The sequence below is a fragment of the Salmo trutta genome, chromosome 31, assembly GCF_901001165.1.
Source record: "Salmo trutta chromosome 31, fSalTru1.1, whole genome shotgun sequence".
Classification (NCBI taxonomy): Eukaryota; Metazoa; Chordata; class Actinopteri; order Salmoniformes; family Salmonidae; genus Salmo; species Salmo trutta.
Genome location: NC_042987.1, coordinates 27,869,646 through 27,894,354, shown reverse-complemented (window position 1 = coordinate 27,894,354; position 24,709 = coordinate 27,869,646). Strand labels below are relative to the sequence as shown.

The following is a 24,709-nucleotide window of genomic DNA, read 5'->3' as shown; positions in this document are numbered from 1 at the left end:
CCTTGTGGAGCTGGGAGGATATACACTAGGCTACCTGCCTTGTGGAGCTGGGAGGATATACACTAGGCTACCTGCCTTGTGGAGCTGGGAGGATAAATACTAGGCTACCTGCCTTGTGGAGCTGGGAGGATATACACTAGGCTACCTGCCTTGTGGAGCTGAGAGGATATACACTAGGCTACCTGCCTTGTGGAGCTGGGAGGATAAATACTAGGCTACCTGCCTTGTGGAGCTGGGAGGATATACACTAGGCTACCTGCCTTGTGGAGCTGGGAGGATATACACTCAATGTAATCTCATTTTGCCCTAATTCTCAAGAAAAGATACACCTGTGCCTTTTTTGCCTGAACTACACATTGCTCAACATTTTGATTAGTGATGATGACTATGCTGCAAACACTTGTAGATTGGAAGACTGCTTTGAAATAACAGTTGAAAAACATGAGATATTGCTTAATGTAGGACTATTTATTTTGTGAATTTCCATTATGTGGAAATGTCTGAAGTCTGAGTACACACAAAACCACACACACACACAGGGAGTGAGCCCCGCGCGCCCACCCCGCCTATGAACAATTAAACGCGCCATGTAACATATTGGGAAACTCTAAACAAACTATGGCCTCTTTTCAGCAAAGTCAGCCCACCATGGACCCCAGCCTATTGGTTTTCTATAAAAGCCAGAGTTGCCTTCTAAAACGGCCTACTTTTTCACTCCGGGAATTGTTGAATTGGAGACTTCGAGAACATGAAACTGCTTCTCCTCTCAGCGCTGCTGGGGTGCCTCGGTAAGTGGCATATACATACTTATACATGCAAAGACAATTACCATGGAAAAATATAAATAGACATTGATTGCTTTAATTTATATTTCACAATTTTATCATAGCATTTATTCTGTCCTCAGCTACGGCGTATGCTGCCCCAGCTGAGGGAAGAATTGTTCGATGGTGCGTAAAGTCGGAGCAAGAGCTGCGGAAATGCCACGACCTCGCAGCCAAGGTGGCGCAGTTTTCATGCCTGCGGAAGGACGGCTCTTTTGAATGCATCCAAGCCATCAAGGTGAGAGACTAACTACTTATATCAGAATCTCTTCTATTAAACAGTATTTTTAATGTGTGACTTGTCACTTCTGACTTGTGCGTGTTCTTGTGCGTTTTACCTTTGCGCCAGCAAGGTCAGTGAATACAAAACCCCATGGAGTTGCATCGTTACGCACATGGTACATGCATGGTGACTCACGCTTTGATCACACTGACAGTGTCATTGCGCAAAATAGTACGCAGCATCATCTGGATATGAATGCAAAAAAAGTTCCACATTCACCTTCTGCTACCATTTCTGTCAAGCCGTCTACGCATACAGTTTGAGGCATACAGTTTGACGCATACGTACAATAAATCCAACTTATGCACCACACCGAATGCACTGCAACTGCCTCTGCAACGCAATGCTGCAAGGCAAACGCTGCGTTTCATTGGAAGTGAATGTAGTTCTGGTGTACCAAAACGCAAAACGCTGTCGGTGTGTTCGATGTGTCACAGTAACGTAAAGAGAGCTTTTATTTGTGCATGTTGTAGTTTACAATTTATTTTTGAGGGATAGTTTCTTGAAGTTCGACAAAAGGTTGAAATTACTAGTCTCTTGTAGAATAGATAGCAGCCCATCTGTAATTTCCAGCCAGCACCAGCTGATCCACTTGCATTAACAACCTTGTGAGGTGCATGTCTGTTGTGTGTTTTCTCTCTTTCTCCTTCACGGATGTCTCTCTTCCTCCCTTCAAGGGGGGTGAGGCTGATGCTATCACTCTGGATGGAGGAGATATTTACACAGCTGGCCTCACTAACTACGGCCTGCAGCCCATCATTGCAGAGGACTATGGTGAGGGTAAGCATCTCAAGACCAAGTTCAAGATTTCCTCGACTTTTTCTGTTAAATTGAATGTGTTATACATATTGTTCTCTATAAGGCTTATAGATTCAACATTTCTCTGTCTATTGGTGAATGGAAGAGACAGGGTATACAATGGCCCTTAGCACTTCAGTTGCAAAGATAGGCCAACAGAAAGTTGATTCTATACTTTGAATCGTATCAAATGGTTTCTGTCTGAATCTGGTTTCTGAACGCTGTATTGATGGCTCCTCTCCTGTCCATCAGACTCTGACACCTGCTATTATGCTGTGGCCGTGGCAAAGAAGGGCACTGCCTTTGGGTTCAACACCCTCCGTGGCAAGAAGTCCTGCCACACCGGGTTGGGCAAATCTGCAGGCTGGAACATTCCCATCGGTACCCTGGTGACTGAGAACCAGATCCAATGGGGCGGCATCGAGGACAGACCTGTGGAGTCGGGTGAGTGGCTGCACTGCTTTTTGGGTAGTTTATTAATTTCATTAATCTAGCAGGGACTATTATGCGTAATAATCAACATCTCAAACTTGATAGTTATCTTTTATTTTATTTAACCCTTATTTTACCAGGTAAGTTGACTGAGAGCACATTCCTATTTACAGCAACAACCTGGGAAATAGTTACAGGGAGAGGAGGGGGATGAATGAGCCAATTGTAAGCTGGGGATGATATGAGGGTCAGATTGGGAATTTAACCAGGACACCGGGGTTAACATCCCTACTCTAACAATAAGTGCAATGGGATCTTTAATGACCTCAAGAGTCAGGACACCCATTTATCATCCCATCCGAAAGACAGCACCCTACACAGGGCAGTGTCTCCAATCATTTGGATATTTCTTTAGACCAGAGGAAAGGGTGCTTCCTACTGGCCCTCCAACACCACTTCCAGCAGCATCTGGTCTCCCATCCAGGGACTGACCAGGACCAACCCTGCTTTGCGTCAGTGGCAAGCCATCAGTGGGATGCAGGGTGGTATGCTGCTGGCCTAAACAGTTGCTGTAGTCAATTGTTACCCAGTGGGGAATGTTTGGATTCTTGTGTTTATTCCTCTCTGTCAGTTGGTAAAATGTATTGTATATGCTGTACGTTCTGAATATACTGTACAGTGACTGTGTGCAGGTATGCTTAGTCCAATCATAGGGTTTTCATAGTGTGTCTGTGTGTTTTGCAGCGGTGAGCGACTTCTTCAATGCCAGCTGTGCTCCAGGAGCCACTAAGGGGACCAAACTGTGCCAGCTGTGTAAGGGAGACTGCTCCAGGTCTCACAAGGAGCCCTACTATGACTATGCTGGGGCCTTCCAGTGAGTACCAGTCTCCTTTTACCCCTACTAGATACACCATTACCATCTCTGAATAACTCCATGCTCTGTACACCCATACCTCTCAATCTACCCTATTTGGAATCGGCAGATAATTTTCTCCTTTCTCCTTCTATCAGTACTCTCTATCTCCCTCTACCTGCTCTGGATTGGTCACTAACTGTGTATTTTCGCCTCACAAGGTGCCTGAAGGATGGAGCTGGAGATGTTGCCTTCATCAAGCCCCTGGCTGTACCTGGTGTGTTTTTAAAGCATTAGCTAGCATACCGATATTGAATTACAACTGTAAAATGCAAACTCTGGATCTAGAATTACAATTACAACTGTGGCAAACTATGTTAATGCTTAGTGTAAATGTCCAAACCACTCACACGTCACCTACTATACAACCTCCTATTACCTGCTTGCAGCCGCAGAGAAGGCAAGCTATGAGTTGCTGTGCAAGGATGGCACCAGAGCTCCCATCGACAGCTACAAGACCTGCCACCTGGCCAGAGTACCCGCCCACGCTGTGGTCAGCCGCAAGGACCCCGAACTGGCCGATCGCATCTACAACAAACTGGTGGCCGTCAAGGTACTGGACATTACTGTCACCTGTCATCACTGTCACCTGAGTACTGATCTAGGATCAGTTGAGCCTTATAGAGCATTACGAATATGACCAGGGGCATCATTTATCAAGCTTTTGCAGCATTTACTTTTACATTGTTTATTGAACAATCAGTCTTGCAGAAGTGCGGCCATTGTTTGACACTCGCTATAGGTGGCATGAATTTTTCACAGCAGAAGTTTTAAACATTCTGCCCACAACTGTACAGAAATGTGATCAAATTTGCCATTGTGCTGCAAAAAACAGTCATGATCCAGTTCCAAAACCTCCAAATCATACAGCGAATGAGGGTGTTTCTGTTACCATCAAAGTCGAAGAGAGGGCATTTCCAGGCGGAGTTGTAACACTCGTTCACGAGCACACAAATATAGTACGGCTCTGCTTTATCAATGAAAACATGCTGTATGTTTGATAAATCCAAATACTTTGTTGCACACACAAATCCTAGAAGCTCCACGTACACCAGAATTTAGTGAGACATTTATACACGCTTGATAAATGAGGCCCCACGTCCCACATTAGCATTCCTACGCTGAGATTTTTCTGAATAAGGGCCCTGGAGTCTTTTCTGACCATGTGACCTGGGGGCCCAGAGTGTTTCCACCTCAGGCCACATGTTCAGGATAAACTCTTGGCCCTAAACATCACAACTGACACTGACAGATACGCCAAGATGAACAAAATCACACAATGTGTGTTCACTCATTTGTGCCCCAACAGGACTTCAATCTGTTCTCCTCTGATGGTTATGCAGCCAAGAACCTGATGTTCAAGGACTCCGCTCAGAAACTAGTACAGCTGCCAAACACCACTGACTCCTTCCTCTACCTGGGAGCTGAGTACATGAGCACTATCCGCTCCCTGAAAAAATGTGAGGCCACACATGCACACACACACACACACACACACACACACACACACACACACACACACACGTCTTAGACTGTTAAGTCATCGCTATCTCCCCAACATTTGCTTTTCAGCGCAGGCCACAGGTGCCACCTCCAGGGCCATCAAATGGTGTGCTGTGGGCCATGCCGAGAAGGACAAGTGTGACACCTGGACAATCAACAGCTTCGCAGATGGTGAATCCAAGATCGAATGCCAGAACGCACCCACAGTAGAGGAATGCATCAAGAAGATCATGGTAAGGCTATGGGAGAAGATCGTGGTAAGGCTATGGGAGAAGATCGTGGTAAGGCTATGGGAGAAGATCGTGGTAAGGCTATGGGAGAAGATCGTGGTAAGGCTATGGGAGAAGATCATGGTAAGGCTATGGGAGAAGATCGTGGTAAGGCTATGGGAGAAGATCGTGGTAAGGCTATGGGAGAAGATCGTGGTAAGGCTATGGGAGAAGATCGTGGTAAGGCTATGGGAGAAGATCGTGGTAAGGCTATGGGAGAAGATCATGGTAAGGCTATGGGAGAAGATCATGGTAAGGCTATGGGAGAAGAGAGGTCCTCTATAGCTCTGTTGGTAGAGCATGGCAGGATAGTGGGTTCATTTCCAGGGGCCACCCATTGGTAAAGAATTTATACACGCATGACTAAGTTGCTTTGGAGAAAAGCGTCTGCTAATTATATATATTATTATTAGAGGGTGGGGGTGGATAAAAAGTTTCATTAACAAGGTGGTATGTGCACTTTATAGTTTGTTCGTTCGCAAGTAATTCCCTTAATCTACATTTATTTCGTTCCTTCCTTTCCGCTATTTCTATTTTGTTTTCTCTTTCCACAGCGTAAAGAGGCAGATGCCATAACGGTGGATGGTGGGGAGGTGTACACTGCTGGAAAATGTGGTCTGGTCCCTGTCATGGTGGAGCAGTATGATGCAGGTATGACACAAACACACGCGCGCACACACACACACACACTAATATCATCGATGTGTCTTCCTCTCCCTTTCTATCCTCTCCTGCTCTGCCTCAACAATGTTAACATGCAGATTTTCTCTCTCTCTCCTCACAGATCTGTGCAGCGCCCCTGGTGGTAAGTACACATGCTTACACCTGCTCCCTCACCAAACACAGACCATACTATAATGCTACAGTATTGCTACAGTAAGATTTATTGGGCCGGTTTCACGAACACTGATCAAGCCTAGTGCTGGACTTTCTCTTTCACCTCTTCCCTCTGTGTATCCTCTCAGAGGCGTCATCCTACTATGCGGTGGCGGTGGCAAAGAAGGGATCTGGGCTGACCTGGAAAACCCTGAAGGGCAAGAGGTCATGCCACACCGGCTTGGGCAGGACCGCAGGCTGGAACATACCCATGGGTCTCATCCACAAGGAGACTGAAGACTGCGACTTCAGTGAGTGGGCAGCTGTGTGTGCTTAGAATGTGTCATTCTATACTTGTGTACTGGTATGTCTATGAATGTAGTTTCTCATACTGTGTCTCCTTCTTCCTGTAATCAGCTAAGTACTTCAGTAAGGGCTGTGCTCCTGGATCTGAGGTGGGCTCTACCTTCTGTGCCCAGTGTAAGGGCAGTGGGAAACCCGTGGGAGATGAGGACATGTGCAAAGCCAGGTCTGAAGAGCAGTACTACGGCTATACTGGAGCCTTCAGGTAGGGGGCGCCACCACAACAGTGGAGCTGATAGTTGAGTCCTTCACCAGGATCTTTAGAATAGTGATGGCGGACTGTACAAAACAAAATATATTTGTTGGCCTATAGTATATTTCTCACTCTTTTATACATCTAATGGTCTGTCTTGATATATCCTTCCAGATGTCTGGTTGAAGGTGCTGGAGATGTTGCCTTCATTAAACACACTATTGTACCAGAGAGCACTGATGGTAAGTGTGTTTCTTATCCACATACAGATGTTCTGCTGCCCTATTTTCATCTCTCTTTCTGTCTCATGCTCCTCAGCTTCACTCCTCTCTCTCCTATAGATGAATCTCAACTCAGTGTTATTTCTCTCATACACTTTCTATGGCTCTCTGTATCTGTGGCTCTCTGTATCTGAAAACAAAGTCTTCAACTCTCTCCTTTCTAACCATCCTTCCCTGTAGGTAATGGTCCAGTTTGGGCAAAGGACCTGAAGTCCTCTGACTTTGAACTCCTCTGCCAGGATGGTACTACTCAGCCAGTCACAAAGTTCAGGGAGTGCCACCTGGCCAATGTGCCCGCCCATGCTGTGATAACACGCCCAGAGACCCGTGGAGACGTTGTGTCCATCCTTCTGGAGCAGCAGGTGGGTGTTAAGACTTATAGCCAGATCTGTTTCTACTTAAGACAACTCCTTAGTCGGTTTAGCCAAGGATGAGCAACTCTAGTACGAGAGGGATACAGAGTTTAAGGTTTTGTCTCAGCTCAGCACTAACCCACTGGAACATAAGCCTGCGCATACTGTGGCCCTCCAGTTTTCCCATTTCCACCCATGATCCCCAAGCTGATCTAAGATCAGTTTTGGTTAATTGGGGGGAGGTCTATTAAATGCACATTTAGTGTAAGAAATAGTCTAAAATATCATTTTTAAGGTTTATCATTGATTTAACCACCAAGTAAATATTTTCTCCCTGTGTTTAGGCCAAGTTCGGCTCAAGCGGCAGCGATTCCTCATTTAAAATGTTCCAGTCATCTGTTGAAAAGAACTTGCTCTTCAAGGATTCCACAAAGTGTCTCCAGGAGATCCCAAAAGGCACCAAATACCAGGATTTCCTTGGGGAAGAGTACATGATCGCCATGCAATCGCTCAGGAAGTGCTCCGACAGTACCTCAGGTAGAGTCCCATTACGTGACAACCTTACACACACACACACATGCACACACACTGTATAAAGGACATATCTGCATCTAAAGCTAAAACCTGTTCTCCCATTCCCCCCTCAGATTTGGAGAAGGCATGCACTTTCCATTCCTGCCAGCAGAAGGAATAGTGGCGCTCACCTTTGTGGCAAACACACACTCGCTCTCCCAACCCATCAACGTTCAAGCAACCTAAGCAGTAAATGTAGATGAAACTGAATTCAGTTGAGAATTTGTTTTGTACAAAACAACAAAACAATCTTGTATGAAAATGTGCTTTACATTCCTTTGATAAAACAAGTGTTAAATGAATGAAGCTAAATTACTACTACTGTTTGCCTTGTAGTTGAACTGTTAACCAAACAAGAACTGGTTATGGTAGTATTTCTAGATTACAGGTTTCTGAAATAATAAAATCACCTTTTTTATTCTCCGTCCTGCTCAGTCCAACCAAACCAGTCCAACCAAACACTGAGGTCCAATTCACATTTGTTTTGGTTGTTGTTCAATGAATTGGCCAACTGCTTTGGCTTACTTTCTTGAAATAAAGTGTACCCTTTTTCACAAGCTATTTTTTTTGTAATTTTATTGATGTATATCTATAAAGTAATAGGTTTTATTAGTTTGTCAGACATGGTACCCAGCTATGGTTTCTCATGAACATTCATGCGACTATATACAGTCGTGGCCAAAAGTTGAGAATGACACAAATATTAATTTCCACAAAGTTTGCTGCTTCAGTGTCTTTAGATATTTTATCAATGTCACTATGGAATACTGAAGTATAATTACAAGCATTTCATAAGTGTCAATACAGAATAACTATCTTCAAAGTAATGACTCTGGACGTTGGGTTTGAAATAAAAGCTTCTTTTAGTAATAATACTTGTTCACATTACATTTAACAACTTTAGATTCTACAAAAAAAAGTTGGTTGCTAGCGAAAAGTCAGGATAGTCACTTGACATAACTTACGCTCTCTCTCTACTTCATGTCGCAAGGTATTCTGGAACTTGCAGTCAAAAGCGTAATTCAATACTAACCAATACAACAAAATGCATGTAGTTCTCTCAATCTCCAACACACAAATTCTAACACAATTACATATGTAAATAACTAAAGAAAATATCTTCAGATACAGCTGTCGCCCTGACCTTAGATCCTTTTGTCTCTATTTTGGTTGGTCAGGGTGTGAGTTGGGGTGGGCATTCTATGTCCTTTTTTCTATGTTTGGTATTTCTTTGTTTCCGCCGGTATGGCTCTCAATCAGGGACAGCTGTATATTGTTGTTGCTGATTGGGAGCCATACTTAGGCAGCCTGTTTTCCTTTGGGGTTTGTGGGTAGTTATTTTCTGTTTAGTCATTTGTTACCTGACAGAACTGTTTGGCTGTTGTCTTTTGTTTAGTTGTAAAGTGTTCTCATTTTCCATTAAATTTCATGATGAGCACTAACCACACTGCGCCTTGGTCTACTCCATTCAACAGCCGTTACAACAGCTCAATGAATTAACTTAAACATTAACTCTGTAACCTATTAAAGTTACAACATCCTCCCCCCCGATGGAAAAACTGTGTTCATCTAAATCTCTAGGCAGTATATCAACTGAATAGGTCTCCTCAACAAAGTCCCTGAAGCAGTATGAACTGAACATGACCTAACTAGGCCATCTCGGCCTGGAAACAGTTCCTCCATCTTTCCGAGTTTCCAGGTTTGTCTGGGTGTGTTATCTTCTCCAATGAGTACTTTTCTGCATCGAACAGTTCGTCAGCAGTCAGTTCACCTTGCATCTTTATGTTTGTATGAGCATTGGCTATGAATCTCTTTATCCAGACGGTGACTCTGAACACTTTTCAGTTTGCTGTACCTTTCAAGCTCCAACACAGGTTCAGTGATGTCTGTGCTGTTTGCTGCGAGTTGTATAGTAACCTGGCAACTGGACTTGAGTTCTGTATTTACCTCTTCTGGAACCTTGTTATCATCAGTCTCCTCGGACTGATTGGGTGATGTCAGAATTCTGGGTCCATTCCACCATAACTGGCTCTGTGTCAAGTTTCGAACAGTTTGTCCTCTTGTAGGGAGGTCGGCTGGATTAGTTTTCCCTTCAATATGTGACCATGACTCTGGATTGGTCAAGGACTGGATCTCCGTCACTCTGTTCGCGACAAACTGTTTCTATTTCTGAGCTGAGCTGCAAATCCAATGCAGCACGATCATCTAGTCTGTCCACAATTTGATCTGTTTTTCTTCCATTTTCAGTGTGGTCATCAGGTTGTTTGATAGTCTCGCTCCAATCACAGCTCCCATGAATTCCAGGCGTGGCAGCGTCATTTTCTTGAGTGGGGCTACCCTGGACTTGGATGCGACTAGACTTGTTGTTTCCCTGTCTTGTGATTCACCTTGCAAGTAAGCTACTGCACTGTAAGCCCTTTCACTTGCATCACAGAACACGTGTAGTTTCAGGGTGTGGCTGTTCTGTGGCCGCATGTCTGTTCTGTACCACCTTGGTATGGTGAGCTGGTGTAACTGGGGTAGTTCTGAACACCACTGTTGCCATTCTCGTGTCAGATCAGGTGGTAATTCTTCGTCCCAGCTAAGTCCTCTCTCCCACATTTCCTGGAACATGCACTTGATCCTGATGGTGAAGGGGGTCAGGAAACCAAGAGGGTCGAAGATACGTGCAGACGACTGCAGAACACTTCTCTTTGTGTTTTCCTTTAGAATGCTCAGTAGCAGCCTGAGGTCAAACACAAAGTCATCTGTTTCCGGTCTCCATACTAAACCTAAAACCTTCAGCACTACTCCTTGTGTTTCTACCGTCAACGGGTGGTCAGTTGTCGTACTCTCCTCCCATTTTGTTTTCAATTCAGGAGAGTTGGTCATCCACTTGCAGAGGTCCATCCCTGCAATCGACAGCATTCGCTTTGCAGTTGTTGTCACAAGGTAAGCCTCTTCAACATTGCGTGAACTTGCAATGAAGTCCTCTACATAGAGTGACTCTCTCAGTATCTCTACAACTTCTGGTTGTTCTGTTTCATATTGTTTCAGGTGCTTCCTGATTGTAGCTGCGAGCAAGAATGGACTTGGGGAAGCTCCAAATACCACTCTTTTCATCCTCAGCACACGCAGCTCCTCTTCATTTTCTCCCCTTGGTGGGCCTGTGAGCCATAGAAATCTCACGGCATCTCTGCTAGGGATATCTGCAGGAAAGCCTTCTTGATGTCTGCCATGAATGCGATCTCATGTAGTCTGAACTTTATCAGAACGCTGAGCAGATCCGGATTCAGGTTCGGTCCTGTGAGTAGACAGTCATTGAGGGATGGACAGCCATCTTCATGGGACGAGGCATCAAACATCACTCTCAGTTTTGTCATCACCTTATCTTCTCGGAGTACTGCATGGTGAGGTAAGTAGTATTTTACGTTGTCTGCGCTTGATGCTTTGTCCTTGGGCACGTCCTCTGCCATATCCTGTTGTAAGTGGTCCTCTACGACTTCATTTTATCTGCTGTACAACGTCACATCCTTCTTCAGTCTTTTCTTCAGACCTTCAAACCGTTTCTTGGCGATTCTATAGTTGTCTTGGAGTTCTGGCATTTCTCGTTTCCATGGCAACTCCACATGGTATCGCCCATCTTTGAAGGTGGTTGTTTCCTCGAACTTCTGTAGAGCCTCGTTTTCCTCTGGGTTCTGTGTTTTCTCGCTTATAATACCCAGAGACTCAAGCTCCCAGAATGCATGCAGTTGTTTGGAGACTAGTGTGTCTTCATCAAGTGGGATGAACATGCAGGTTGCCTCCGCGACACTTGACATGGACACGGGTCCCTGCACCGACCATCCAAAGGTGCTCTCTAAAGCAACCAGCGTCTCCGTCAGTCGCTCCACTCTGCCTGATACTATCTGCCAGTAGTAGTCTGCTCCTATCAGGAGAGAGAGTTCAGGGTAATCTCCTGCAGTCCCTTTCTATTGAGCTCATGTTGAATCTGTTCACCAGGAACCTTCATCACAGCTGTGCACACTTGTGGGGTTTCAATTGCCTCTATCTCTATTCTCTGCTGTTTGCCCCAGACATTCTCCAAGATGACTTTCACTGTGTTGCGTTGGGACATTGCTGGAGCAGAGGAGCCAAACGTGTGAAGAGTGAGTGCCTCTTGTCTGATTACTGGTAGCTTCACCCTTCACAAGGTTTTCATGTATGAAGCTTCTCTGACTGCCTCCATCTAGTAAGCAACGAAGGCCTTGGGCCTTCTACCCATGCCTTTGCCGTTTGTAGCAACACAGTGTTCTGTCCATCTGGTTTCATCTTCATTGAATGGGGAATAACTGAGGAAACAACAGCATCTGCAGAAACAGTAGGGGGTTGCACCTCACTCCTCTTACCGGTACACACAGCAATGTGATGTCTGCTTCCACATGTTGCACATGACACATCTTTGACTTTACAGAATTTTGCTATGTGTTTCTGTCCTAAACATACAAAGCATCTTCCCATTTTCTTTAGTTTCTCTTTGCGTGTAGCAATATTGTGGTCAGGGCAGTTTTCTGATTTGTCGTCTGCACTGTCACAGAATAGACAGTTTTGTTCCTTCTGGCTGGCGGTGTGCAGCAGATGTCATGTTGGGTCTTTTTGTTTTCATTTCATTGGAGGAACATGACGTATTCTATGGTTTGCTCTCTTTCTGTTGGTTGCATGATCTTGTCATTTGTAGCGCTCTCTCCCTGCTCTGAACAACCTCCTGTAGGAAACTGACGATCTCAGCCACTTTCCATTCATCATCTACTCCTCTCTGACGACTATAGTCAAGAGCTATGTCCTCTGGAATCATCTGCAGTAAGATTGGGCATAGTAGGCTTCCATAGGTTTCTGACACTACAGAGGATTTCTTCACAGGAGTGAGATTCAGCAGCTTTGACATGTGAGCACTAATCACAAGATCTTTCCTTCCAAATCTGCTCTTGTGCAGAGCGATTGCATCATCATAGTTACTGTCTGTTAACATCAGTCCTGCTACTGCCTTTGCAGCTGGTCCAGTGAGATATGTTTTCAGATAGGTAAACTTCTCTTTATTACACAGTGAATCATTGTTGTGAATAGCGGTCTCATACTGGCTCCAAAACTCCTGCCACATACTGACATCTCCATAGAATTTCTCAATAATCAACTTTGGTAGCCTTACTGATTGTCTCTGTGATCTGTTTGAGTTAGCGTCACTCACCCATGCTGGTAGTGGATTGAGGTCCTGTTTTTTCTTTATCACTCTTCAGCATGATAATACGCTCTTTGTAATCCTCCGTGCATGCAATCTCCACCTCCAATCCGTCCAATTGCGTTAACTGTTCAATTCCACGATCAAGTTCAAACAAGCTGTCCTCCTCAGCTGATAGCAATTCCAACAATGTACTCAAGTGATCGGTATCCGAATTTTACTGGGTTATTTCCACGTCAATCTGATTCAAAATCCGTGTTGTGGCACCTCGAATGGTACCCCGCTTTCGTCTCATTCTTTCTGCTTCATGCAGATGTTCCTCCTCAGCCATTTCAGCCGCTTCATCCCTACAATCTTCGTCCCAGCTCATACTTTTCCCGGGTTTCGGCACCAAAATATAGAATAACTATCTTCAAAGTAATGACTCGGGATGTTGGGTTTGAAATGAAAGCTTCTTTTAGAAATAATACTTGTTCACGTTACATTTAACAACTTTACATTCTACAAAACAATAAATGTTGGTTGTTAGCGAAAAGTCAGGATAATCACTTGTCACTTGACATAATTTACGCGCTCTCTCTCTCTCTCTCTACTTCCTGTCGCAAGGCATTCTGGAACTTGCAGTCAAAAGCGTAATTCAATACTAACCAATACAACAAAATATGTATGTAGTTCTCTCAATCTCCAACACACAAATTCTAATACAATTACATATGTAATTAACTGTAAAGAAAAAATCTTTAGATACAGCTCAATGAATTAACTTAAACATTAACTCTGTAACCCATTAAAGTTACAACAGTCAAAGGCTTTTATTGACAATTACATGAAGTTGATGCAAAGAGTCAATATTTGCAGTGCTGACCCTTCTTTTTCAAGACCTCTGCAATCCACCCAGGCATGCTGTCAATTAACTTCTGGGCCACATCCTGACTGATGGCAGCCCATTCTTGCATAATCAATGTTTGGAGTTTGTCAGAATTTGTGGGTTTTTGTTTGTCCACCCGCCTCTTGAGGATTGACCACAAGTTCTCAATGGGATTAAGGTCTGGGGAGTTTCCTGGCCATGGACCCAAAATATTGATGTTTTGTTCCCCGAGCCACTTAGTTATCACTTTTGCCTTATGGCAAGGTGCTCCATCATGCTGGAAAAGGCATTGTTCATCACCAAACTGTTCTTGGATGGTTGGGAGAAGTTGCTCTCAAAGGATGTGTTGGTACCATTCTTTATTCATGGCTGTGATCTTAGGCAAAACAGTGAGTGAGCCCACTCCCTTGGCTGAGAAGCAACCCCACACATGAATGGTCTCAGGATGACAGAGTGATGTCCAGCCTTGTCCTCGTCAACACTCACACCTGTGTTAACGAGAGAATCACTGACATGATGTCAGCTGGTCCTTTTGTGGAAGGGCTGAAATGCAGTGGAAATGTTTTTTGGGGGATTCAGTTCATTTGCATGGCAAAGAGGGACTTTGCAATTAATTGCAATTCATCTGATCACTCTTCATAACATTCTGGAGTATATGAAAATTGGCATCATACAAACTGAGGCAGCAAACTTAGTGAAAATTAATATTTGTGTCATTCTCAAAACGTTTGGCCATGACTGTACTACCCTTAAAGTTTGGGGTCACTTAGAAATGTTAATGAAAGAAAAGCCATTTTTTTTGTCCATTAAAATAACATCATATTGATCAGAAATACGGTGTAGACATTGTTAATGTTGGAAATTACTATTGTAGCTAGAAACAGCAGATTTTTCATGGAATATCTACATAGGCGTATAGAGGCCCATTATCAGCAACCATCACTCCTGTGTTCCAATGGCATGTTGTGTTAGCTAATCCAAGTTGATCCTTTTAAAAGGATTCTAATTGATCATTAGAAAACCCTTTTGCAATTATGTTAGCACAGCTGAAAACTGTTGTCCTGATTAAAGAAGCAATAAAACTGGCATTCTTTAGACTAGTTGAGTATCTGGAGCAACAGCATTTGTGGGTTTGATTATGGGCTCAAAATGGCAAAAAACAAAGAACTTTCTTCTGAAACTCGTCAGTCTATTCTTGTTCTGAGAAATGAAGGCTATTCCATGTGAGAAAATGCCAAGAAACTGAAGATCTTGTACAACGCTGTGTACTACTCCCTTCACAGAACAGCACAAACTGGCTCTAACCAGAATAGAAAGAGGAGTGGGAGCTCCTTGGTCATGTGACCTAATGACCTCAAACAAGGTTCAGAATGTCCACTGACTACCCTTTTATATTGCACACCCTTTTATTTGTCCCTTTTCATCTCAGGTGATTTTGCATGAATTTTTTATTTCTTATTTCAATAGCTCCTTGGTCATGTGACCTACTGACCTCAAACTACTTTCAGAATGTCCACGGACTGGCGGAGACGGGCGCCGCGAGGAGTCCAGTGCAGTAACGCGACCATCCCAGAGAAGCTGACGGGAGCCCCTGGGAGAGTTCTCTTTCTTTGTGAAGGGCAGGGCGCCCTGGAATGGGTTCACCCCGAGAGAGGGGACCCCGGAAAGCGTTGCGATTCCGGCGGCATCCGGTGAGCTCTCGCTGGCCCTTGAAATTCCGGGGGAGAGGGTGTAAATCTCGTGCCGGGCTGTAGCCATATCCGTAGCAGGTCTCCAAGGTGAACAGCCTCTGGCATGTTAGAACAATGTAGGTAAGGGAAGACGTGCATGGATCTGGCTCATGCCCTACAAAGTGGGGAGAGGTTTCTCCAGTTTGTCCTGGGAGGAAGGCCTACATCTGATGTGGGTAGTACCATTCATGCCCATTGATTTGCTGTGGACCCATAACATGGACGGAAGAAGCCTAGGTTCCCACTGGGCATGGATCACTGAATGTCAACTTGATGAAATTCAAAGGAGCATACCCACCTTTCGGGGTCGCACTCAAATCACCCAAGCACATTTGGTGTATGTGCTTGGCTGAGGAGCCAATGGTGCGAAGCTACCATCTGTGGGATTATGACTGAATGCCTCTGTCAGAATCCCCCCTAAACGTAACGATACCATAGCGCCACGGATCTTCGGTTGGCCCGGGATAGCCTGCCTCTTTTGGCAGATAAGTAGAGCCGTTCGTGACGTGGTTGGGGTGCGTCCGGATGAGTTGCCGCCCCTCTCCTGATGCGCACTTCATGTTTGTGGGGAACCTGGTGCTAAATCACTCGTAGACGACCTGATTCCGGGTCAGGGTTTCATACGTAGCAAAGCAGTTCACTCGCTGCGATCTATTAAAAGTCAGCCCTCGATCCAAGCTTTTGTCTGAGACGGAAGGCGTCTTCCTCCACCATCCTTCTTCTTCTTTACTTACGGCTTACCAGGTGCACGCAGAAGGGCCACGGGCCAGAGGCCAGACACAGAGTGTGAGAGAGCCAAGGCAGGCTGGTAGAAGGCGTAAGACATTGACATGGGGCTCTGGATAGGTAGGGGGCTTGGTGGTGGTCGCCCATCTGCCCGAGCCTGTCCTCTGGTGGGACTGTGAGTCAAGGTGGGACTCGCTGTGGAAGTCAAAGTGTCACCAGGTGCACGAGAAGGCCTCCACCAAGGCGGTGGGCACTCAGAGTCCAAGCAGGGGCGTCCGGACTCGGGGCAGCACTCAGGCTGTGGAGGTTGGAGTGGGGACTTAGTCTCTGAGCGGAAAAAAGCGGGCTGGTCACCAGGTGCACAGAGCCTGTTTCGGGTTCCTGACTGTGGGAATATTTCGACGTCTTAGTGTCCGGGGAGGGGTGCATAAGTGTGTGTGCACCGGTTTGCAAGGTTATGGAGATGGCTGAGCCCCGGCCGGGACACGGAGATGGGTGATTCCTAGTGAGAGGGGTGTTTGACTGGGTAGGGAGAGTAGGTGAGGAGGCCTGGAGGTCTATAGTTCCGGGTAGTAAGCTATACACTTTCAGGCCCAGGGAGAGGGTGGCAGGCAGGCCGGCAGGGAAGGTAGGCCTAGAGTTAGAGGTCACCAGGTCAATGGGGACCTGCCTGGAGGTCAGGAAGGCCCCAGGGAAAAGGCCCAACTGAATAGGTGTGTGAGTGATCCTGTCCTTCAGGGGGACAGAGCAGGCAAATGAATGTAAAATCGTGTGAGATTAAAATGTATAAAATAAAGGGTGTGCAGTGTGTAGGCCCACTGAATGTACATTCTGAACCTTGTTTGAGGTCAGTAGGTCACATGACCAAGGAGCTATTGAAATGAGAAACATAGAAAAACAGAACAATTCATGTAAAATCACCTGAGATGACAATTGATGAACAAAAGGGTGTGCAATATATAAGCTAGTAAGTGGATGTTCTGAAAGCAGTTTGAGGGTTTTAGGTCACATGAAGTTGAAGTAAAAAACATTGAAAAACATTGACAATTAATGTAAAATCGCGTGATGAAAATGGACAAATAAAAGGTTGTATTACATATAAGGATACTCAATGGATATTTTGAAAGTAGTTTGAGGGTTGTAGGTCATATGACCAAGGAGATATTGAAATGTGAAACTTTTTAATATTCTCGTAAAATCTCATGAGATCCAAATGGACAAACAAAAGGGTCTGCAATGTGTAGGCCCACTGAGTGTACATTATGAACCTTGTTTAAGGTGTGTGGGTCACATGAACAAGGCGCTATTGAATTAAAAAATAGTATGAGATGTAAATTGACAAAAAAAAGTGTGTGCAATATGCGTCTCTGCCATCGGGTTAGCTAGAACCAGCTTTGAAAGTTGGTTACAGAGCAATGGTAACAGAGCTATTGAAATTTGAAATGTTTTATTTGTCACTATGTTGACAGTCCCTAACTGCGGTTGGTGGACATAAGAAATCTACATGCAAATATCCATCGAATGTCCAACCTGAATCTGTCTTTACCTCGGTGCATGCTGCCCCAGCTGAGGGAAATGTGAAATGGTGCGTAATGTCGGAGCAAGAGTTGTAGAAATGCGTGGACCTTGCAGCCAGTTTTTATGCGTAAAGAGGGACGGCTCTTTTGAATGCCTCAAAGCCATCCAGGTGAGAGACTAACTATTTATATCAGAAACTTTACTATCAAACAGTATTCAGGGCTGCACCTGTTTTGAGCCCCACATTTTTAGCAAAACAATATATATATTTTGGGTGGCTCACCTGTTTTGCATGTTATTTTGGCATTAATACATGTCACATATCAGTTTGCAAACAATGTAAAATATATATATAATTGAGTTAATAAAGCCACATACCAACATTGTCTCTTTTTTTATTTCTTGAGTAAGGCAGCTCCAAAATGCAGGTGTTTCAGTCTAGCTCAGTGCTTTCTGTGGTGGTGGGGCAAGCCAGCAGAAAATACGGAGTGTTGCGCCGTGATTGGCTCAGTCTTCTGTCACTCATGGGGGACACTACGTCACCGCCAGTCTAAGGTTAGAACTTGAAAATTCAAGCCCCTTGGGCACTGCCATAGAATTACATTAGAAGTGCCCATCCAAGAAGGTTCAAGGTCATTACCCACAGATAAAATTACGTCAAATCACGGTATATGTGCAGTATCTTTGATTGGACTGATCATTTCAAAATCTTAGCTAGCAGTCATCATCATGAATGAAGTCGACAATCTACTGGCAAATCCTTTTTAATCCTTGTCATATGAAGAGAAATAATGAAGAGAAATTATAGATCAAATTTATCGGTGCTCATCAGCCATTGGACATGAACATTACACAACAAGTTGGAAATCGCAAATTTAACAATGAGTGGTTTGGAAGGAATCAGTGACAGTGGCTGTGTGGTCCCAAATCTGCGATTAAGGGGCTTTTTTCCAACAATAAATATTTTGGTTCATTCATCCCTGCTTCCTCATCTGAGTCTGCTCTTAGGCTCCCCTGTCGCTCCGCTTAACAGATACCCCACTAGCGATGCTTTTAAATCTAATCATCCCCGTCTGACTCATAATCTCTGAATGTTGTATGAGCTCCTCTGAAGATGATGAAAGTGATTTTGAGGAAATATAACCGTTGTGTGCACTCTGGGGCCATATGTATCAAGCCTTTCAGAGTAAGAGTGCTGATTTAGGGTCCAGTTTTACCAGTACCTTTTACACCAGTACCATTTATGCCTGAATTGCACATACATATTGGTCAATAGGTAGTATTTTGATTGATGATGACTATGTTGCAAACACTATGGTGCAAATACACAGGTATTGCTTCATGTAGGCCTATTTTGTGTGTGAGAAACAGAATCACCTTTGTTCACCAAGTACATTTGCCTGTCCCAGGAATTTGACCTGGTGAAATGGAGCTGCCACAATAAACGTAATAAAAACAGAATGTACACAAAAAAACGGAATATACCGTCAGACGCTACGCAGAATATACAGACAGACGCTACGCAGAATATACAGACAGACGCTACGCAGAATATACAGACAGACGCTACGCAGAATATACAGAGAGACGCTACGCAGAATATACAGACAGACGCTACGCAGAATATACAGACAGACGCTACGCAGAATATACAGACAGACGCTACGCAGAATAACCAGACAGACGCTACGCAGAATAACCAGACAGACGCTACGCAGAATATACAGACAGACGCTACGCAGAATATACAGACAGACGCTACACAGAATATACAGACAGACGCTACGCAGAATATACAGACAGACGCTATGCAGAATATACAGACAGACGCTACGCAGAATAACCAGACAGACGCTACGCAGAATATACAGACAGACGCTACGCAGAATAACCAGACAGACGCTACGCAGAATATACAGACAGACGCTACGCAGAATAACCAGACAGACGCTACGCAGAATAACCAGACAGACGCTACGCAGAATAACCAGACAGACGCTACGCAGAATATACAGACAGACGCTACGCAGAATAACCAGACAGACGCTACGCAGAATATACAGACAGACGCTATGCAGAATATACAGACAGACGCTACGCAGAATATACAGACAGACGCTACGCAGAATATACACAAAGACGCTACGCAGAATAACCAGACAGACGCTACGCAGAATATACAGACAGACGCTACGCAAATATACACAAAGACGCTACACAGAATATACAGACAGACACTACGCAGCATATACAGACAGACGCTACACAGAATAACCAGACAGACACTACGCAGAATATACAGACAGACGCTACGCAGAATATACAGACAGACGCTACGCAGAATATACAGACAGACGCTACGCAAATAACCAGACAGACGCTACGCAGAATATACACAAAGACGCTACACAGAATATACAGACAGACACTACGCAGCATATACAGACAGACACTACGCAGAATATACAGACAGATGCTACGCAGAATATACAGACAGACGCTACACAGAATATACAGACAGTATGTATAAACAAAGAATTAACATGAATAACATACAAAGTAGACTACACTACTCTGTAAACGAAAAACCACAGGCTACACTGTAAAGATATAACTACACTATAAAATATGCATGTGAAGGTGTATGTGCAATGCGGGAGATATTTGTGTATGAGTCAGACCGTGTCAGAGTGCAACTTGGCAGGTGCATAGATGATGTGCAGAGAGTGCAAAGAGCAATGTGCAATGTCCAGTTTTAGGATGAGGGTGCAATAGAGTGCATAGTACATGAATGAGGACATACACTGCCTTCAGAAAGTACTCACACCCCTTGACTTTTTCCACATTTTGGTGTGTTACAGCTTAAATTTAAAACGGATTCAATTTAGATTTTTTGTCACTGGCCTACACACAATACACCATAATGTCAAAGTAGAATTATGTTTTTAGAAAGGTTTAATATTCATTAAAAATGAACAACGTAAATGTCTTAAATCAATAAGTATTCAACCCCTTTCTTGTGGCAAGCCTAAATAAGTTCAGGAGTAAAAATGTGCTTAACAAGTCACGTAAGTTGCAAGGACTCTGTGTGCAATAATAGTGTTTAACATGATTTTTGAATGACTGCCTCATCTCTGTACCCCACACATACAATTATCTGTAAGAGGTCCCTCAGTCGAGCAGTGAATTTCAAACACAGATTCAAACACAAAGACCAGGGAGGTGTTCCAATGCCTCGCAAAGAAGGGCCCCTATTGTTAGATGGGTAAAAAAAAAACAGACATTGAATATCCCTTACAGCGTGGTGAAGTTATTCATTACACTTTGGATCGCGTATCAATACACCCAGTCACTACAAAGATAGAGGCGTCCTTCCTAACTCAGTTGCTGGAGAGGAAGGAAACCGCTCAGGGATTTCACCATGAGGCCAATGGTGACTTTAAAACAGTTACAGAGTTTAATGGCTGTGATAGGACAAAACTGAGGATAGATCAACAACATTGTTGTTACTCCACAATACTAACCTAATTGACAGAGCGAAAAGAAGGAAGCCTGTACAGAATAAAAATATTCTAAAACATGCATCCTGTTTGCAACTAGGGACTAAAGTAGTACTGTGATAAATGTAGCAAAGCAATTCACTTTTTGTTCTGAATACAAAGTCTTATGTTTGGGGCAAATCCAATACGACACATTACTGCTTACCACTCACCATATTATCCAACCTAGTGGTGGCTGCATCATGTTATGTGCATGCTTGTACTCGTTAAGGACTGGGGAGTTTTCCAGGATAAAAAAATACATGGAATGGAGGAAAAATCCTAGAGGTTAACCTGGTTCAGTCTGCTTTCCACCAGACACTGGGAGTTGAATTCACCTTTCACCAGGACAATGACCAAAAACACAAGGCCAAATATACAATGGAGTAGCTTACCAAGAAGACAGTGAATGTTCCTGAGTGGCCGAGTTACAGTTTTAATTAAATCTACTTGAAAATATATGGCAAGACCTGAAAATGGTTGTCTAGGAATGATCAACAACCAATTTTAAGAATTTTGAAAATAATAATGTACAAATGTTGCACAATCCAGGTATGGAAAACTCTTCGAGACTTAGCCAGAAAGACTCACAGCTGTAATCGCTGCCAAAGGTTCTTCTACAAAGTATTGACTTAGGGGTGTGAATACTTATGGAAATGAGATATTTCTGTATTTCATTTTCAATACATTTTGTAAGATTTCTGTGTGTCTTAATATGGAGAATGGGGTCTTGGTCACGGTCTGCCATTATCAACAGCGACAATGGAGGGTTAAGGGTTAAGGGTTAAGTGACTCGCTCAATGGCACATCAACAGATTTTCACCTTGTTGGCTCAGGGATTCAAACTAGTAACATTACGGTTACTGGTCCAACGCTCTAACCGCTAAGCTACCTGCCGCCGATTAGTACAGTATGTATTGATGTGCCTTATCAGTAGATTTTCTCTATGTGTGTGTGTTTTGCAGCGGTGAGAGACTTCTTCAATGCCAGCTGTGCTCCAGGAGTCACTAAGGGGTCCAAACTGTGCCAGCTGTGTAAGGTTGACTGCTCCAGGTCTCACAAGGAGCCCTACTATGACAATGCCGGGGCCTTCCAGTGAGTACCAGTCTCCTCTTACCCTTCCGAGATACCCCTTTACCTCGAAATACCCCCATAACCCTAATCTGTACACCATCCATCTCAATCTAACCTATTTGGCAGATATTCACCCCGTACCGCGTCTTTCCTTCCTCCGTTGTTCTCTTTTCTCTTTTTATCAGTACTCTCTATCTCCCTCTACCTGCTCTGGATTGGTCACTAACTGTGTGTATTCTCTGACCCACCAGGTGCCTGAAGGATGGAGCTGGAGAGGTTTCCTTGGTCGATCACCTGACTGTACCTGGTGAGTTTGAAAGCACAGAAAGCTAACCACAGGAGGTTGGTGGTACCTTATTTGAGGAGGACTGGCTCATGCTAATGGCTGGAGTGGAATAGGTGGAATACATCGATGCCATTCCATGTAATCCATTCCAACCATTATTATGAGCCTTCCCTCAGCAGCCTCCACTGAAGCTAATGATTGTGACAACGCTATCGATGATACCAATATTGACTAATGATCACAGAATGGATTTCTGTTCATGCTAGCAGGATTGTCATCAGCTAATCCTGACAATTATAGTCCTGATAATTCAAACTCTGGTCCTAGTGTCAGAATGCAGATAGTTTGTCACTATGTCAAAATGAAATAAAAATGTCCTCACCTTCAATCTTCTGTTACCTGCTTACAGCTGCAGAGAAGGCCAACTGTGAGCTGCTGTGCAAGGATGGCATCAGAGCTCCCATCGACAGCTGCAAGACCTGCCACCTGGCCAGAGTACCCGCCCACGCTGTGGTCAGCCGCAAGGACCCCGACCTGGCCGATTGCATCTACAACAACGTGGAGGCTGTCAAAGGTACTGGACACCACTGTCAACTGTTCCCAGACAAAGACAACATCAATCAAAAGCACACATGCTTACACCTGCTCCCTCACCAAACACAGACCATACTATAATGCTACAGTATTGCTACAGTAAGATTTATTGGGCAGGTTTCCTGGACACCGATCAAGTGGTGGTGGTGGCGAGGAGGGGCTCTGGGGTGAACTGGAACAACCTGAAGGGCAAGAGGTCATGCCACACTGGCTTGGGCAGAACTGCAGGCTGGAACATACCCATGGGTCTCATCCACAAAAAGAAAGCCCATTGCGACTTCATTGAGTGGGCAGCTTTGTGTGTGTCATGCTGTGGTGAACTTCTCACACAATCTTCTCACAAGAGTTTATATGTCTTATCCTTTGCTTGAGTATGTCTATGAATGTAGTTTATCTCATACTGTGTCTCCTTCCTGAATTCAGCTAAGTACTTCAGTAAGGGCTGTGCTCCTGGATCTGAGGTGGGCTCTCCCTTCTGTGCCCAGTGTAAGGGCAGTGAGAAGGCACGTGGAAGGAGATAAGGCCAAGTGCAAAGCCAACTCTGACGAGCAGTATTACTGTACGGATCTGATGTAGTCTTCAGGTGGGGAGCGCCTCCACAATGGGGGACTCATGGTGGAGCTGATAGTTGAGCCATGATGTATTATAATAGTGATGGCGGATTGTACCAAATATCTTTGCTGGCCTATGGAAAAAAGGTATACCCAAACAAGCTTCAGCCCAGCTTAAACAAAAAAGGGGGGGGGGAACAGGTGCTGGACTGAGGGACTTGAAAATCCCCAAAACATTCCTTACCCCAGGATACTTCACCTGGTGACTATCAGGGAGAATACATTAAGAAGCACTCTGTTGCTCCGTAAATCTGATACATTTATTGGTGGAAGAAACAAATAAACTGCTTACATTTCGGCATGAATCGCCTTCATCAGAGACTTGAGTAGGAAGGCACCTATATACCCTAGCAGGGGAGTCCACCACTCGTCATGTCAATCAAACATGTCAATACTGTAATTAGCAGGAGCATCTACACAGGTTATTCAAACAAGAGTTAGAGCAAAATGCAAGATTCCTACACATACATTTTTTTTTACATTTTAGTCATTTAGCAGACGCTCTTATCCAGAGCGACTTACAGTAGTGAATGCATATATTTCATACATTTTTTTCTCCGTACTGGTCCCCCGTAGGAATCGAACCCTCAACCCTGGCATATTATAAACACCATGCTCTACCAACTGAGCCACCGACTGAGCCACTTGAATAACAAAAGACAGAGAAATAAACAAATAAAAACGGATTTACAAAAACATGCGATAGAGAGCTGTTCATTCAGACCCTTTGTCTCAACGCAATCTAATCAGTCGATCCAAAGAGCTTGTCTCTGTAACAATTTTCTCACTATATTGCCACCTCTGGAAGAAAGATACACTTTTTCAATTCCCTAGAATTTCAAGGTAGAGGCTGAGCCATGATTGTCATTCACATAATGCAGAGCGATCCGTATAGTCCATATTTTTGTGCAGATAGCTGTTTTGCGTTCAGCTACTCTTAATTTGAGACCACTTTTCGTCTGACGAAT

General features: G+C 44.2%; 1 protein-coding gene and 1 pseudogene across 2 annotated transcripts; both read left to right on the top strand.

The window, feature by feature from the left end:
• The first annotated feature begins 636 nt into the window (after positions 1-636).
• On the top strand, positions 637-8,162 carry tfa (transferrin-a). 2 transcript variants are annotated; one of them, XM_029725904.1, is made up of 17 exons: positions 637-788; positions 908-1,062; positions 1,785-1,887; positions 2,158-2,349; positions 3,082-3,211; positions 3,412-3,467; positions 3,640-3,803; positions 4,560-4,710; positions 4,823-4,986; positions 5,577-5,673; positions 5,807-5,827; positions 5,988-6,149; positions 6,256-6,406; positions 6,569-6,636; positions 6,856-7,037; positions 7,373-7,565; positions 7,676-8,162. In XM_029725904.1, exons 1-17 carry the CDS (start codon positions 749-751, stop codon positions 7,720-7,722), a joined length of 2,076 nt encoding a protein of 691 aa, XP_029581764.1. In that variant the 5' UTR covers positions 637-748; the 3' UTR covers positions 7,723-8,162. The 2 variants fall into 2 exon arrangements, with proteins under 2 accessions (XP_029581764.1, XP_029581763.1); XM_029725903.1 differs by having other exon boundaries at positions 712-788; positions 890-1,062.
• A 15,087-nt stretch (positions 8,163-23,249) lies between these two features.
• Positions 23,250-23,706, top strand: LOC115169193 (serotransferrin-2-like; annotated as a pseudogene).
• The last annotated feature ends 1,003 nt before the right edge of the window (positions 23,707-24,709 follow it).